The sequence below is a fragment of the Callithrix jacchus genome, chromosome 8 (genome assembly GCF_049354715.1).
Source record: "Callithrix jacchus isolate 240 chromosome 8, calJac240_pri, whole genome shotgun sequence".
In the NCBI taxonomy this organism is placed as follows: domain Eukaryota; kingdom Metazoa; phylum Chordata; class Mammalia; order Primates; family Cebidae; genus Callithrix; species Callithrix jacchus.
The window spans coordinates 11,137,788-11,155,903 of record NC_133509.1 but is presented as its reverse complement, the minus strand read 5'-3'; the positions used below and the strand labels follow the sequence as shown (position 1 = coordinate 11,155,903).

Genomic DNA, 18,116 nt, shown 5'->3' with positions numbered 1-18,116 from the left:
TCCTGCCTGATTTTTAATTTTTTTTGTAGAGATGGGGGTGTCACAGTGTTGCCCAGGTTGGTCTCCAACTCTTGGGCTCGAGTAACCCTCCTGCCTCATCCTCCCAAAGTGCCGGAATTACAGGTGTAAGCCACGTGCCTTGCCAATTTTTGGGGTTTTCCTAATTAGTTAATGTAATCATATGGTTCAAAAGAGTTACATATAGTCAAATGACAACTTGCTATATGTTTTCTCTGCCAAAGTGGATTGGTTAATTTTTTTTTTTTTTTTTGAGATGGAGTTTCCCTCTTGTTACCCAGGCTGGAGTGCAGTGGCTCAATCTTGGCTCACTGCAACCTCTGCCTCCCGGGTTCAAGCAATTCTCCTGCCTCAGCCTCCCAAATAGCTCTGACTACAGGTGCACACCACCAAGCCCAGCTAATTTTTGTATTTTTTTTTTTTTAGTAGTGACGGGGTTTCACCACGTTGTCCAGGATGGTCTTGATCTCTTGACCTCGTGATCTGCCCACCTCCGCCTCTCAAAGTGCTGGGATTACAGGCGTGAGCCGCCGTGTCTGGTCTGGATTGGTTAATTTTTTTTTTTACTTTTTGTTATCACAAAGTTCTTGCTGAAGGATTATATTGTTTATCAATCCATTTAATAACATGTTGAAAGAATAAGCTATGTAAATGAATTAATTACCTTTTTAACAAAAATGACAACATAGTCTAAAGGAGAAACACTGATTCTACAAATTAACAGGCAAATTTTAAAAAATTTTTGTTGCATTAATACTTGAAATTTTTGTTAATTAATGAAGTTTAATTTTCTTTCATTTCTAGTCATTTGACCAGATCTACTTGCACTGTTAATGTTCCCGATTTTTATAGGTTTGTAACTATTTTTTTCCAACAGTTGATACTTGGATGGCTATTGATATTCTCTCTTCTTTTCACAGAGCATGTCCTTTGCAACCTGATCACACAGATGATGAAAAAGAATAGAACTTTCTCATTCGTCTTTGAATAACTTCTCCTTGTTTACTCTGGTATTCTAGAATGTAAATTTACATAAATGTGTTTGCTCCAATTAGCTTTGTTGAACAGGCATTTAATTTAAAAATTTTGTTTTAAATTTAGATTTTCAAAAGTAGTTGTGAAATTGGGAAATTTGTAAGACTAATTATGGTAGCTTAGTATTCAATATAATGCATTATTTGGTTTCTTTTACCAAATTAAGTGTCTTGTTGCTAAAATCAAATCACTGCATTGTGTTCTGATTACAAGTATACTATATTTGAGATTTGCTTAGATTCTTGGACTGCTGCCATTTTTATTGGTGTTTGATTATTGGAATGATGCCATATTGTGACTCCTTCTATTTGCTTTAAAAAGCAGAGTTAGATTTTTGCATATTAAAAAAAATTCAGTATTAATTCAACATTACGACAAAGATGCAATGTTGAAAAACCTTGGATGGATATCTTCTCTTTAAAAAAATTTAAAGACAATTTGGTCTTGAGGGTTTAAATGGTTGATAACACCTCTACAACAACAATAACAAAAAAGATAAAGTACAGGATAGAATCATGGTGGGCACAGTGGCTTCTCAGGAGGCTGAGGAGGGAGGTCTGCTTGAGTCCAGGAGTTGTAGAACAGCCCAGGCGACATAGCGAAACCCTGAATCTAAACAAAAGGAAAAAAATATATATGAACAATAATAATAAATTAGCCCAGCATGGTGGCACACACAGTGGAACCAGATTCCATCTCTTAAAAAAAAAGAAATTTTCCTAGGATATGCATTTGATTCGCGATCACAACATATAATTTTAAAGTCGGAAGTCATGTTATAGCAACAGAAAAAAAAAGAAGAAAGAAAGTTGTAAGTCAATATAATATGAAAGGCAAATCATGCCATAAATCCATAGGCATGTCAGAAGTCCTCAGAACTATTATGACATTTTCCAACATAACCAGAGGTATAATTGAAGAAGTGGGTATAATATTCCTCATCACACTTTTTCCAGTAGCCTGTTGTCAAAATTAATCATGTTTTAGTAGGCATATTTTTCTGAAATACGTTTGTAATAAATGCATACTCATTTTTATAATACACTATCCATTTGTGTTCTTTCTAAAGTTATACCCTTTTTAATTCCTTTCAAATACAAATCAATGCACTGACCTGATTTAACACCTTCCAGACTGGGCGCAGTGGCTCACACCTGTAATCTCAGCACTTTGGGAGACCAAGGTGGGCAGATCACGACGTGAGGAGTTTAAGACCAGCCTGGCCAACATGGCAAAACCCCCTCTCTACTAAAAAAAAACAAAAATTAGCCAGGCATGGTGGCACGCACCTATAATTCTAGCTACTCAGGAGGCTGAGGCAGGAGAATCGCCTGAACCCACGAGGCAGAGGTTGCAGTGAGCTGAGATTGTGCCATTGCCATTGCACTCCAGCAAGAGTCCCTCAAAAAACAAACAAACAAAAAATAAAAAACCAAAAAGAAAACTACCTTCCAAACTGTTTGAAGGCTGATGATTGTAGATTATATTTTTTGCTTTGTCTTTTAGATGTGGATATTATTATTATTATTATTATTTATTATTATTTTTTTTTTGAGACGGAGTTTCGCTCTTGTTACCCAGGCTGGAGTGCAATGGCGCGATCTCGGCTCACCGCAACCTCCGCCTCCTGGGTTCAGGCAATTCTCTTGCCTCAGCCTCCTGAGTAGCTGGGATTACAGGCACGCACCACCGTGCCCAGCTAATTTTTTGTATTTTTAGTAGAGACGGGGTTTCACCATGTTGACCAGGATGGTCTCGATCTCTCGACCTCGTGATCCACCCATCTCGGCCTCCCAAAGTGCTGGGATTACAGGCTTGAGCCACTGCGCCTTGCCCGATAGATGTGGATATTATTAAACAGAATGTTACTGAATTCAGAGCTGAGTTTTTAAAATCCCAAGTACTTATTTGGTAATCATGTTTTATTTTTAAGGAGTAGTTTAAACAAAGTCTACTAAAGTCAAGTTATAATGGGTCTGATACTTGATTTACTATTTTTTTTTTATTTTCTTTTCCTTTTTTGAGAGTTTGTCTCACTCTGTCACCCAGGCTGGAGTGCAGTAGCACAATCTTGGCTCACTACAACCTTTGCTTCGCAGGTTCAAGCGATTGTTTTGCCTCAGCCTCCTGAGTAGCTGGGACTACAGGTACCCACCACCACACCCAGTTAATTTTTGCATTTTTAGTAGAGGCAGGTTTCATCATGTTGGCCAGGCTGGTCTTGAACTCCTGACCTCAGCTTTGGGATTACAGGCATGAGCCACTGCACCTGGCCAAAGATTCAAATTTTTTTAGAAACAACTACAGGCCGAAATTCAACTTCAGGCCGGGAGTGGTGGCTCATGAGTGATGGCTCTGAGACCAGCCTGGCCAATGCGATGAAACCCTGCCTCTACTAAAAATGCAAAAAAAAAGGCAGGGCATGGTGGCTCACACCTGTAATCCTAGCACTTTGGGAGGCCAAGGCAGGTGGATCACTTGAGGTTGGGAGTTCAAGACCGGCCTGACCAACATGGAGAAACCCCATCTCTACTAATAACACAAAAATTAGCCAGGCGTGGTGGTGTGCGCCAGTAATACCAGCTACTTGGAAGGCTGAGGAAGGAGAATCACTTGAAACCAGGAGGTGGAGGTTGAAGTGAGCCTCTTGGCTCACTTTTGTGCCATTGCACTCCAGGGTGGGCAACAGAGTGAGACTCCATTTCAAATAATAATAATATAAACGTTAGCCAGCATGGTGGCGGGTGCCGATAGTCCCAGCTAAGGAGGCTGAGGCAGGAGAAGCACTTGAACCCGAAAGGCAGAGGTTGTAGTGAGCCAAGATCATGCCACTGCACTCCAGCCTGGAAAACAGATGAGACTCCATCTTAAAAAAAAAAAATTGAATCTTAAAGAACCTACAATCTTTTCGAGTATATATTTGATGACGTCTCACTTTTATTAGGCATAGTTCCAAATAATGTTTTCTTTAAAGCATTTTCAAAATGTAGCATGGCAACTTAGCTTCTCTAAACTTAAGGGAAGTATATACTCCTTCTTTTAACTGAAACTGAATTAAAAAGTAAAATCTACTCATTAAGAAGATAGTGAAAATAAGACTGATTGATTTTGAGGCAGGGTCTTACTTTATTGCCCAGGCTGGAGTGCAGTGGTGTGATCTCAGCTCACTGCAGCCTCAACCTCCCTGGCTCAAATTAATCTCCTGCCTTAGCTTCCTGAGTACCTGGGACTAGAGGCATGTGCCACCATGCCCAGCTAATTTAAAGGTTTTTTTTTTTTTTTTTTTTAAGATATGAGGTCTTGCTCTGTCACAAGCTGGTCTTGAACTCCTGGCTCAAGCAATCCTCCTGCCTCAGCCTCAGAAACTGCTGGGGTTAAAGGTATGCATCACCATGCCCAGCCAAAACCAAGATTTTAATTTTGTATCCCTCTTCACAAAGTTAGTCTGTTTTTATTTCTTTCAGTGCATTATTCAAGTTATTAATGCTAGTGTTACTCCTGACCAAATAATGATTAAAACTACTCTGAAACTTTTTAATGCTAGAGTATTGTATCACATGTATTTTGTGTTTCCATAGTTTTACAAAGGAAGAGCAAATAAGAGAAAATTATAAAGAGAGCTCAAAGACTTATTAAAAAGATGTCAAATGCTTATTATTTTTTCCCTCTTATCTCCCTCATGCGATTCTTAAGAAAGCAGAATTTTTGCCTGGGTGTAGTGACTCACACCTGTACTCCCAGCACTTTTGGAGGCTGAGGCTGGAGGATTGCTTGAGCCCAGGAGTTTGAGATCAGCCTGAGCAACATAGACCTCATCTCTACAAATAATAAAAAAAATTAGCCAGGCATGGTGACACACATTTGTGTTCCCAGCTACTTGGTAGGCTGAGGTGGGAGAATTGCTTGAGCCCAGGAGGTTGAGATCAGCCTGAGCAACATAGACCTCATCTCTACAAATAATAAAAAAATTTAGCCAGGCAAGGTGATACACATCTGTGGTCCCAGCTACTTGGTAGGCTGAGGTGGGAGAATTGCTTGAGCCCAGGAGTTTGAGGCTGCAGTGAGTCGTGATCACATCACTGCACTCTAACCTGGGCAACAGAGGAAGACCCTGTCTCAAAAAACAGACAAAAAAGTGGAATGTAAAGCCTAGACTAATTGCACTTTTCTCAGGTGTATATTGCTTACAAATTCTACTGTACTTAGAATCTTCAGGCTAACTCACTTTTAGAAAAAAAATGTTCAACTGAGGCTTGGTTCAACCAACATTAATTATTATAATGGTTTCTTTTACCTTTGAGAATAGCGTATGGAAATAAGAGAGAGATTACAGTTGTGAGCCACTGTGCCTGGCCACAACCTTCAATTATTTAGATAGTTGTTATATCTATAGCCTTCCTAAGGCTGCTATATCTTTAAGTTTTCTAAGCCTTAACATTCGATGGTTTATGTAATATGTATCCTAAGTGAGTTTCTCTGAGTCCCTTGTGCAAGGGACTGTGTCTTTTGTAGTGTAAATTGCTTAGGCACATAAATGGTAAGTTTGGCTAAATTTCTTTTCATTGACTCCACACTTTCATTAATTGTTACACTCTAGTTTTGGTATTTTATTTTTTTTTTAATTTTAATTTTAATTTTTTTTTTTTGAGACAGAGTTTCGCTGTTGTTACCCAGACTGGAGTGCAATGGCGTGATCTCAGCTCACTGCAACCTCTGCCTCCTGGGTTCAAGCAGTTCTCTTGCCTCAGCCTCCTGAGTAGCTGGGACTACAGGCGTGCACCACCATGCCCAGCTAATTTTTGTATTTTTAGTAGAGACGGGGTTTCACCTTGTTGACCAGGATGGTCTCGATCTCTTGACCTTGTGATCCACCCGCCTCGGCCTCCCAAAGTGCTGGGATTATAGACGTGAGCCACCGCACCCGGCCTGTATTTTGCTTTTTGAGACAGAGTCTTGCTCTGTTTCCCAGTTTGTAGTTCAGTGGTGTGATCTCAGCTCACTGTAACCTTTACCTCCCAGGTTCTCCTGCCTCAGCCTCCCAAGTAGCTGGGATTAACAGGTGCCTCCCACCACAACCAGCTAATTTTTTTTTTTTCAGTAGTGATGGGGTTTCACCATGTTGGCCAGGCTGGTCTTAAACTCCTGACCTCAAGTGATCCACCCACCTTGGCCTCCCAAAGTGCTGGGATACAACAGGCTTGAGCCACCATGCCTGGCCTACTTCTTGTATTCTATGTTTGAAGATGCCAGTGTAACTCTAACAATATTTAAGTATTAATTCCTGTAGCAATATTTAAATATTAATAATTGAGTCACAGCATATTGGGTTTCCCAAAAATATACATTAGATATGTTAAGTTTTTAAATGATTACAAAGGGCGATTAAAAAAATGAAGACAGCTTTCAAGAGAGTGGGAGAAAAGGTTGGAAGTTCTATACTAATCTGTTGGGTGAAGGTAATGTACTGACTTAATGAGGGCTATTTGAGATCCAGCCTAGATCTGAGAGCACTGTCTTACAGTTCACATTAAGAATGCGGATTCCTGGCTGGGTGTGGTGGTTCATGCCTATAATTCCAGTACTTTGGGAGGCTGAGGTCTCAGGAGTTCAAGACCAACCTGGGCAACATAGTAAGACTCCGTCTCTACCAAAAATATAAAAATTAGCTGGGCGTGGTAGTTCACGCCTATAATCCCAGCACTTTGGGAGGCTGAGGTGAGCGGATTGCTTGAGCTGAGGAGTTCAAGACCAGCCTGGGCTTTCTAAGTGAGATCCTGTCTCTACAAAAAATACAGAAATTACCGGGCATGGAGGTGCAATGCACACCTATAGTCCCAGCTATTTGGGAGGCTGAGGTAGAAGGATCACTCTAGCCTAGGAGGTAGAGGCTGCAGTGAGCCGAGTTCGCACTACTGAACTCCAGCCTGGTTGACAGAGTGAGCCCCTTCTAAAAAGAAAAAAGAAAAGACAATATGGATTCCTCACAAAAATCACAAAAGTGTAGTTAAACTCACATACATAATTTTAGGTGGGGTTTGTACTATCTATCTTTAGAGATCTCAAAGCAATGAGTATATTGAAAATAATAGAATTATAGAGGACATGTGATGAATTAGGAGTCAAGCCAGTTATTTATACACCTATACAAAAGTGCCTGTAGTTTTAAAAAAGGCTATAGGAAGAGACGATGTAAACAAATGCTGCTGATAATTCATTTTTCTTCAGGCAGTGGGTAAAATGAGTGATGCATGGGAATCTGCATTTCTACATTGGCTTATGCTATCACATTTAATTGTAGCTATTGATTTTCTCAATAAAACATTTATTTCCATAGAACATTTATTTACCATAATCATGTTTTAATTTTTTGAGGCATTCTAGTCTATCATAGTTTGAGAAATGTTGTTGCTCATTGAGCTCATTTTATTTACTTTACTAATTCAAAGTTTTATGATATTTAAACCTGTTTGGCAGTTGAAATACCAAGCTCTATTTTGTCAGGGTAACATGTTTACCGTTTGTCATTTTCAGCCATGTTTTTAAAGGAACAATTAGTGGAGGAGCTCAAATTCCATTTGAATTGTGCATGTGTATATACTCCCACATATATTCATGTCAGTCGCAGAAGTGGAAATGTATTAAACAATGTATTGACTCATTTGAGCTTAAAATGATTTTCTAAAGGTTTTGCTGAAGTGATTGCCTATGTTGAATCAATTTAACCCTATCTCATTAATATAGGAAACCAATACACTTGGTGTTTCTTTTAAGTGACCAAAGCTTATTTTCTCTCTGCCCCAGTTAAGGTGGACAACAGTTCAATTTTGGTGACCATAAAGAAGTTATGATGACCAATAAAATTAGATCTTGCAGTGGCAAGTATATTCACTGCCATGGAATAGAAAAATTTAGGAGCTACTGTCAAACATTCTCCTTGCAAGCAGACCTGTTTAAGACAGGAAAACCAAATGAAGATTTTTACTCATTTTTGTCTGAATGCCCAACTGTATTTCTCTGAGTATTTACCTGCCATAACAATAGGGTTCTTTTTCTTTCTTTCTTTTTTCTTCTTTTTTTTTTTTGAGATGGAGTCTCACTCTGTCGCCCAGGCTGGAGTGCAAATGGTGCAATCTCAGCTCACTGCAACCTCCATCTCCTGGGTTAAAGCGATTCTTCTGCTTCTGCCTCAGCCTCCCAAGTAGCTGAGACTACAGGTGTGTGCCACCACGCCCAGATAATTTTTTTTTTTGAGACGGAGTTTCGCTGTTGTTACCCAGACGAGTGCAATGGCATGATCTCGGCCCACCGCAACCTCCACCTTCTGGGTTCAAGGAATTATCCTGCCTCAGCCTCCCAAGTAGCTGGGACTACAGGCGCACACCACCATGCCCAGCTAATTTTTTGTATTTTTAGTAGAGACGGGGTTTCATCTTGTTGACCAGGATGGTGTCGATCTCTTGACCTCGTTGTCCACCCGCCTCAGCCTCCCAAAGTGCTGGGATTATAGGTGTGAGCCACTGCACCCGGCCAATTTTTGTATTTTTAGTAGAGACGGGGTTTCACCATATTGGCCAGGCTGGTCTCCAATTCCTGACCTCATGATCCGCCCGCCTAGGCCTCCCAATGTCCTGGGATTACAGGCCTGAGTCACCGCGCCTGGCCTGACACTTTTCTTATCCACAGTGTTGGTATGAAAATTAATTAATTAATTAATTAATTTTTGAGACGGAGTCTCGCTCTGTCTCCCAGGCTGGAGTGCAGTGGCATGATCTCGGCTCACTGCAACCTCCACCTCCCGGATTCAACCGATTCTCCTGCCTCAGCCTCCCGAGTAGCTGGAATCACAGGCACGTGCCGCCGCACCCAGCTAATTTTTGTATTTTTAGTAGAGATGGGGTTTCACCATGTTGGCCAGGATGGTCTTGATCTCTAACCTCGTGAGCTGCCCGCCTCGGCCTCCCAAAGTTCTGGGATTACAGGCTTAAGCCACCGTGCCCGGCTGAAAGTTTATTTTTGAGTTTTGAGTGGAGGATTGGACAGTCTTCTTTCCCAAACTTGATTACGGGCTTCCTTTAACTTTTTTTTTTGCTCTCTGTCTTGTCTTTTTCTTTTCCTGAGGCGCAGTCTCGAGGTCCCGAGAACATGTGCCCTGCTCTCTGTTTTAAGGATGAAAATAACTCTTTGTCGACTTACATTGAATCTTTTTTGCCTCTTCCATTTGGCTATGTTAATTCCAGATCTTACACAAACATCTGCAGCTCTTACAAAATTTTTCTAACCATTCGGGTTCATGGGCTGTCACAGGAGAACGAAGTGCATGGAAAAGCTTTCACAACATTGAAGGAAATTTTAAAAATCTGGTTGAAACAATGAAAAATCCACAAGAGGGAGATGCTTGCTAAACCGCCAGAAAATAATTCCTCTGAAGGACCTGAGAGAGGAGCCTTAGGAGCAGCCACGGGGTCAGCCACGGGATTGAGGGCGGGAGGGAGCAGGTGTATATAGAGGTGGGGGGCTTGGTGGAGGAGTACAGTTGAAGGGAAAAGCGGAATGGGTTTCGTGCCTTTGGCAGCGAAGCGTGTACTCGGTCTAAGATCTTGAGCAGAAGGTAAGAGAGTGTTGCCAAAGGAGAGCTCAGTGCTCCCGATATATCTCCTGGTAGTCCCAGAAGAAATGGGGGTGGGTGGCTTTGAAGGCACTTCCGCTTAGCAACCCCACGCGGTTGCTAAGGAGGGGCAGCCGTGGAGATAACCCGGAAGTGGTGGTGTCAGTTTATCGGGGCCAGCTGTAGGTTTGTCCTATAAGGCGCGCCAGGGTACTCTGCGGCTCCGGGACGAGGGCGGGGCCATGCTAGTGGTTCCGGTTCGGCTTCAGCCGCCCCTCAGCCCCTTGCCTTCCCCCTCCCCTCCGCCTTCTCTCCTCCCTCCCGCTCCTGGGAGAGAAACCACCGCTGCGGGTGGGTAGAGAAGCACTCGGCGCCTCGGGGAGGGAACCGCGCCCGCCTATTTTGCGCCTTGCAGCACTGCTGGACCAGGTACCTGCGCCGGCTTCGACGGGGTCCTGTAGGCTGAAGTCTGAGGATGTGTGTGTGTGTGTGTGTGTGTGTGTGTTGTGTGCCTGAGGGGGTTGGTGGGGGGCCCTTCCCTGGATGTGGGTGGGGGACGCCGGGATCCCGGGTGGGGCGCAGGGTGGCGTTTGTATCTGTGGAGGGTTGCGGGGGCGGAGTGGAGGAGCTGAGGGACACAGCGGGTGGAGAGTTTCGTTTGGCGGGGTAGAGGCAGGCGGAGGAGGCGCCCCTTCGGAGAAAGCCGACTTCGGCCGGTGTGGACCGGGAGTTTGCCACCTGGAGGGCTTGCTCCGAAAGGGGGAGCATCCTCCGGGGGCCAAAAGGAGGGCATAGATCTCGACAGGGTGGCTGGGACAATCCTGTGTTCCCATTGCCCTGTTTCCCTAGCCACCCCGCTGGGACAGAGCTGGACTTCAAGGGTTGTGGGGGTTCCGAGTCGACTGGGCACCGGGGGGAGCCGCCCTTGGCAGAGCTAGGGCAGAAGAGTGGGTAATGAGACCTCCCTCCACCCAACTTCCGTGCGCTTCCCCCACTTCTTCCTTTACTGTTCCCTCGCCCCCACGTCCTATAGAAACAATGTCCCCCAAGTGGGCAGGCTCACAGTGTAAAAAGAGGGTGGAACTAGGTTTGTTACCCCTAAATGATACTTCAGATGTTTGAAAAGTGTTTGAATGACATATTCAACCAAGTCTCCCAGCTCGGTATTAAATCCGGTATAAATTATCTTAGAAAAGTGGGATTCTGAAAAGCCTTTAACAATAGGCTAGTCCAGGTGTAGCCTTGTGTAGTAGTTGTCCGTGTTTATTTTAAAAAAGTGCACTGGAGAAACCATATAGATGTGTTAGAGGTCTAGGCAAGGCATGTTGAGGCAAGACTTTTCCAAACTCTTTCTTACCTGCCGGTAACTGCCCTAGTTTAAATGAAGTAGAAAGATCTTCTTCGCTTATGTTTCCAATCAGTGACTGAATACTCGGTGCTGTGTAGTGATGTCTCAGAATAAATAGGTGAATTTTCAGAGAGAGAACGAACTCTGCTGTGGAGCCTGTGTCTTAATCTTTTAAGGAGATAATTGTGGTCAAGAGGAAGTATTGGTTTTCAGGCAGATAAATCTTGGGTTGAACCTAGACTATGCTAGTTGCTAGTTATTGACCTTGGGCAAGTCATGGAACCTACCAGAGCTTCTGTTTCTTCCTAAGTAATATCAGTTAAAATTCTTACCTGTAGTATAAGTAACGGCCCATTTTAAACGGAACCACCTTTGAATTACAAGGTAAATTATTATTAATCATACACAGTCAAGGAAGCCCAGTTTTGTGAAATGAGGTTTGAGATGGGAAGGCAACTGGATAATATTTTTAAAAATATGCATACAACAGGACTTTCAGTGTCTTCTTGAAATTGATCATAAGTAGCATGAAATTCAGTTATCAGTAGTTTCATAAAATTCAAAATAATAAAGTAGAATATGACCAAAATATTTCTTATAGGTTTTTCTCAGATACAACATATTGACGTTTATAATATGGATTAACCTGAAATATATGTAAGAAGTAATGTATGTAAATCTTAACATCACATGTCTCTTTAAAGAGAATTAAAATTGGGATGTAAAATATAAGGTACTTGTAACTTTAAGATAAAAATCAGCATCTCTGGTTTCTCTTCATAACAAATAAATATTTTACCTTTTACTAAAGATTTCCATGGAGAGGAACAATTATGAGTTTTTAACCAAATTTTTTAATTGTCCTGCTTAGTCAGGCCTCATTAAAAAAATTAAAGAGCCGGGCATGGTGACTCACGCTTGTAATCCCAGGACTTTGGGAGGCCGAGACAGGCGGATCACGAGGTCAAGAGATCGAGACTATCCTGGCCAACATGGTGAAACCCCGTCTCTACTTAAATACAAAAAAATTAGCTGAATATGGTGGCGCGCACCTGTAGTTCCAACTACTCCTGAGGCTGAGGCAGGAGAATTGCTTGATGGGGGAGTGGAGGTTGCAGTGAGCTGAGATCATGCCATTGCACTCCAGCCTGTTACCTGGCAACAGAGCCAGACTCTGTCTCAAAAAAAATAATAATAAGATTAAATAAAAAATAAAATAAATAAAAATAAATCAGCATCAACAGCACCTCTCGTCTCAATTAGATTTACACTACTAGGTAAACATATAATATTCAGAAAATAAATGACAATATAATCTATTTCTGACTTTAAATCATTCCTTTTTAGAATATAGAAATCCAGGACAACATGAAGGCTGTTTTTTTATTTTTTATTTATTTTTAGCAACAGGTCTTTCTCTGTCACTTGGGCCAAAATAGTACACTGGGGCAGTATACTCACTGTAGCCTCAAACTCCTGGGCTCAAGCAATCCTGCATCAACCTCCCAGAGTGCTGAGATTACAGGTGTGAGCCACCTCACCCAGCCCATGAAGTCTTTATGTTCCTTCGTTTTGTGGATTTAATATAATATAGTTATGTGTCATCTTTTATATGTCAGATTTTCAGCGAGCATAGTTTGCTTTTTGAGGTGACTTGTATTAGGAATTTTCAAATGTAATTGATACTCAGAGGACAAAAATTGAATAACTTGCTTTAGTAATAGATGTTTATGAGAATACAAAGATTGTAATTCAGTGTGAACTTTTTTGAGAAGTTTATATAGGTTTTGTGTAAAGAAATTTCTTTTTTTTTTTTTTAAAGACAGATTCTTGCGCTGTCACCCAGGCTGGAGTGCAGTGGCCTGATCTCCGCTCACTGCAACCTCTGCCCCCTAAGTTCAAACAATTCTCCCACCTCAGCCTCCCAAGTAGCTGGGACTACAGACATGCGCCACCACGTCTGGCTAATTTTTGTATTTTTAGTAGAGGAGTTTCACCATGTTGGCCAGGCAGGTCTCAGACTCCTGACCTCAAGTGATCCACCCTGCATGGCCTCCCAAAGTGCTGAGATTACAGTCTTGAGCCCCCACACCTGGCCCTGAGAAATTTTCAAATATATTTTTTCCCCATGTCTCTTTCTTTTATAAAGAGTTGAAGTTATGTTTTGTGACAGTTACAGATTTTTGGTAAGGTTATTCAGCTTTCTAAATGGCTCTTCTGAGAGTGTAAGGTCTGTATATATCTAAGCTTTTTACTGTGCTTTCTTTTTATCTATTTTTATTTTTATTTTTTGAGATGGAGTTTTGCTCTGTTACCCAGCCTCGAACAGTAGCATGATCTTGGCTTACCGCAACCTCCACCTCCTGGGTTCAAGTGATCCTCTTGCCTCAGCCTCCTGAATAGCTGGTACTGCAGGCATGTGCCACCACTAGCAGCTGATTTTTGTATTTTTAGTAGAGATGGGATTCACCATGTTGGCCAGGCTTCTCTTGAACTTGTGACCTCAGGTGATCCACCCACCTTGACATCTCAAAGTGCTGGAATTACAGCGGTGAGCAACCATGTTTTCTTGTATCATTTTCCATCATCCTTCAAATCTTAAAGTTGAGATTATATTGTCTTGCTTTGGTAAAGCTATCAGAAACTCCACTTCTCCCCATCTTCTTATCACAATTTTAATAACCTATTAATATTTTTAAAAATATTTTTTGTTTTTGAGATGGAGTCTCACTCTGTTGCCCAGGCTGGAGTGCAGTGGTGCGACACCAGCATACTGCAACCTCCACCTTTCAGTTTCAATCGATCTTCCCACCTCAGTCTCCTGATTAGTTGGGATTACAGGTGTGTGACACCATACCCAGCTAATTTTTGTATTCTTAGTGGAGACGGGGTTTTGCCATGTTCGCCACACTGGTCTCGAAATCCTGGTGGCGTCAAGTGTTCCGCCCACCTTAGCCTCCCAAAGTGCTGGGACTACAAGCATGAGCCACCATACCTGGACCAATAGTGTATTAATTTTGATAGATGGGTTACTGGCTGCTAGAGTAAAAAATTCTAGTTGTGTGCAGTGAATAGAGGCTTCTAGAGATTTCTCAATCACTGCTTCCTCTCAAAGTCTGTGGCCATTCCAATTTTTGCAGTTGTCAGTTATGGAATTTATCAGGAAATCTAAAAATGACTAAACCTTTGTTTAAAAGCTGTCTCTTGGATGACCTCAGAAAGTGTTAGGAAAGATTGGTAAGGTTTATATATAAACCATATACTAGAATTAAATAATGAACAAAATACAGTTAAATTTATTGGTGCCATAAAATCAGGAGTGAGTTACTGTGAAAATGTTTTTTTTTTTTTGAGACAGGGTTTCGCTCATTACCCAGGCTGAAGTGCAATGGCGTGATCTTGGCTCACCACAACCTCCGCCTCCTGGGCTCAGGCAATTCTCCTGCCTCAGCCTCCTGAGTAGCTGGGATTACAGGCACGCGCCACCATGCCCAGCTAATTTTTTGTATTTTTAGTAGAGACGGGGATGTATTTATTTCACCACGTTGACCAGGATGGTCTCGATCTCTTGACCTCGTGATCCACCCGCCTTGGCCTCCCAAAGTGCTGGGATTACAGGCGTGAGCCACCGCGCCCGGCCAAAAATGTTTTTAAAAAGTCCAGGCAGTGCTTTCTTTTTATTCAAACCAAATGAGTATTCTTCCAGAGCTTATTTTTATTTTAAAGAATTTCTTTGATGGAGCTGTGATTTAGTCTCTAATAAGGCTAAATGATTATTATATGAAGAAAAAGGCTGATGTCATAGATTTTAATACTACGTATTGTTGAAAACTGCTTCCGTGGTTTTAGATAAGTATATTTTCCTGAAACAACTTCTGAATTTGTGGAATGATAGTTTTTCTCTTTTTAACAGCTCACTTGTCTCTACTCATTTCTGCTTAATATAGAAGCTCTGAGAAGCTGGGAGGAAAAAAAAAAGAATGAATTTACTTCAGAATTACCATTTTAAGTTTTGGAGATTACTAATTTGGAGAGCAAAATTGGATTTTGACATTATTGGGATTGTGTTCAAGATGGACTCAGGAAAAAAAATTTAGATGCCATCTGTTTTAAATTCCTTTTCTCCCAACCCCTTCTATGTTTTATGGCTTTGAGTTCATCAGATTATTTTGTCAAAATAAAAATCCTCAGTAGATTTAGGTTATATAATATCAGCTCTATCAGTGAACATGTAACCAAAGATCTTACATTTTTATATTGAGTTACAGGATATTGACAGATACTGTTTAAAGTTAATTGTTATTTCAAACTGTATGAATGTTTGGTAGCTTTATGTATTTTTAATTCTCACTGTTCACTTGATAAACCATTTTTTTAAGTAGTATTTAGCATAGTCCACTTGTTGATGGAAGTTACTGTAAAAATTGATAAAAAGATAGATTAGATTAAGTCTATTCACTTGATGCCTAAAAACCAGAAGAGAAGTTTCTGCTGAAGATTTTTAGCTTAAAGTAAGCTTTCTTCAATTTACTCTTTCGGTAGTGGATTTTGTCTTACCTCTGTGCCAGTTGCTTAGTTTTCATCTAAATGTGTGCACATAGTTGGCACTTTTCTTTTGGGATTTCTTTTTCCTGAGATAAGTCTTGCTCTGTCACCCAGGCTGGAGTGCAGTGGTGTGACCTTGGCTCACAGCAACCTCTGCCTCCTGGGTTCAAGCAATTCTCCTGCCTCAGCCTCTCCAGTAGCTGGGATTACAGGCACCCACTCACTACCACCCTCAGCTAATTTTTGTATTTTTAGTAGAGACAGGATTTTACCATATCAGCTAGGCTGGTCTTGAACTCCTGACCTTGTGATCCACCCGCCTTGGCCTCCCAAAGTGCTGGGATTACAGGCATGAGCCACAACATCTGGCCATCATTTGGGATTTAAAATTTTTCATTTTTTTAAATTTTTAGAGATGGTGGTCTCACTGTGTTGCCCAGACTGGTCTTGAGCTCCTGAGCTCAAGTGATACTTCTGCTCAGCCTCTTGAGTAGCTGGGATGATAGGTGCTAACCACCATACCTCATTTTGGATCTTAATCAATCCCGAGGGCAGGCTTTTGGGTTACTAAACTGTAAAAGACCATAACTTGTCAAGGTTATAACCTTAACTTAGCAGACCAGAAAGACTCAGTCATCTCTGAGAAACTGTAAAGGAGCACTAGCATGGTATCCCAGAAATGGCCTAAAGAGAGAGCCATCTGGCTAGAAGAGATGCCATGCTTTGTCTGCAGCAGGAATGTTCTCATGAGGTAGAAAGACAGATGGACCATCCCCACACTACGGTAGTCAGTCCCTCACCCAGAAGCTCCAAGTGGGCAGTGTAGTTATAGTGGGGGTTGGGGTGCTAGGGATGGGAATTGTTCTTTAATACTCTCTCATCCATCACATTACGGGTGTGGATATACTGGGAAAAGGGGATATTCTTTTAGTTTTTGCTTTGCCCAGGTAAGTCAGGTGAACAGGTAGCCATTTTGCCCTTGCCTCTACAGGAGAGAAGCCTGGGCATTGAGTAAGTCTGTCAGAGTGCTGCAGATTGTGTTTCTGTCAAAATGCTACATAAATTTGCCAGGGAACAATAGCATTGGATTCTCGTGGATTTCTGCTGCTTATGCATTCTAACTTCTTAGCCTAGAAAAAGGGCCATTGAGGACTTTCTGAATAAAAGTTATGCATTTACTTCTCTCTTGATAAATTGTTACTGTTTTTTTTCTTTTTCTTTTCTTTCTATTTTTTTTGAGACAAACTTGCTCTGTTGCCAAGCTGGAGGGCAATGGCGCAATCTTGGCTCACCAGGTTCAAGCGATTCCCCTGCTTCAGCCTCCATAGTAGCTGGGACTACAGGGGTGTGCCACCACGCTCAGCTAATTCTTTTTGTATTTTAGTAGAGACAGGGTTTCATCATGTTAGCCAGGATGGTCTCGATCTCCTGACCTTGTAATCTGCCCACCTCGGCCTTCCAAAATGCTAGGATTACAGGCATAAGCCACCGTGGCCAACCTATTGTTGTTTTTTCTTTTTGAGCCAGAATTTTGCTCTTACTGCCTAGGCTAAAGCCCAGTGGCTCAATCTCAGCTCACTGCAACCTCCACATCCCAGGTTAAGCAATTCTCCTGCCTCAGCGTCCTGAGTAGCTGGGATTAAAGGCACCTGCCACCATGCCCACTAATCTTTTGTATTTTTAGTAGACACAGGGTTTCACCAAGTTGGCCAGGCTGGTCTTGAACCCCTGACCTCAGGTGATCCACCTGTCTTGGCCTCCCAAAGTGCTGGGATTACAGGCATGAGCCTCTGCACCTTTCCGATAAGTCTTAAAATACTTTAATTTCTTTGTTGGCCATATGAATGATGTGAGTTCTTTTTCTTTTTTTTTTTCTTTTTTCTTTTTTTTTTTTTTTTTGGTGTTTGAGTGTCCATGATGATCACCAGATCTCATTTTAGCTTTAGGATAAATTACTGTCACAGCTGTGATCAAGCCACTTCCCAGCTGGAGTTCTTTTCCATTTCCTAGAGGTCACTGTCTGATGTGGGTGCCAATGAGCAGGGGAAAAGTCAAGGGGATTAAAATCTCTTAATTTTGTTTTCACTTTGCTAGAATTCCTGTAGTCTACAGTGGCAATACCTACTCGTTGAGATTCTGTATGCCCTATTGTGTTTTTTTTTCATTAAATTTTTTAAAGAATACTTTTAGATTTCTGGAATAATAAAGTGGATAGTACATAGAGTTCAGTGTGCTGCTCTCCTCCAACCCCCAGTTTCCTCTATTTGTGTGGTACATTTGTTACAGTTAATGAAAGAATATTGATATATTATTGTTAACTATAGCACCTGGTTTACATTAGGGTTCGCTCTTGGCATCGTACATTCTGTAGGTTTTGACAAATGCATAATGACATGTCCCATTATAGTTTCCTGCAGATAGTTTCACCACCCTAAAAATCCATGCTTTACCTGTTCATCCCTCCTCTCCTCCCTGAATCACTGGCAGACACTGACCATTTTACTGTCTCTATAGTTTTGCCTTTTCCAAAATGTCATATAGTTAGAGTCATATAACATATAGATT

General features: G+C 41.6%; 2 protein-coding genes and 1 non-coding gene across 24 annotated transcripts in view; all 3 read left to right on the top strand.

Annotated features, from left to right (window-relative positions):
- PCLAF (PCNA clamp associated factor) overlaps positions 1 to 18,116 on the top strand; it is a 71,472-nt gene that overhangs the window by 16,564 nt on the left and 36,792 nt on the right. For 2 of the 6 annotated variants that reach the window (XM_035258840.3, XM_035258838.3), the window contains one exon: positions 939 to 1,028. In XM_035258840.3, coding sequence (XP_035114731.2) covers positions 939 to 1,009 — 71 coding nt within the window. In that variant the 3' untranslated portion in view covers positions 1,010 to 1,028. Of the gene's footprint in view, positions 1 to 444; positions 558 to 938; positions 1,162 to 18,116 lie in introns of those variants that run through there. The other 4 variants (XM_078333351.1, XM_035258837.3, XR_008474663.2 and 1 more) reach the window with 3 other exon arrangements.
- The window catches only part of CSNK1G1 (casein kinase 1 gamma 1), a 174,137-nt gene continuing 165,926 nt past the window's right edge, over positions 9,906 to 18,116 (top strand). For all 17 annotated transcript variants that reach the window (XR_008474662.2, XM_009005052.5, XM_054240455.2 and 14 more), the window contains exon 1: positions 9,906 to 10,087. The gene's annotated coding sequence lies outside the window, so the exon portion shown is untranslated. The remainder of the gene's footprint in view (positions 10,088 to 18,116) is intronic.
- On the top strand, positions 11,768 to 11,885 carry LOC118145217 (U5 spliceosomal RNA). The gene has a single exon (XR_004730345.1). It is a non-coding gene; the product is annotated as a U5 spliceosomal RNA (small nuclear RNA).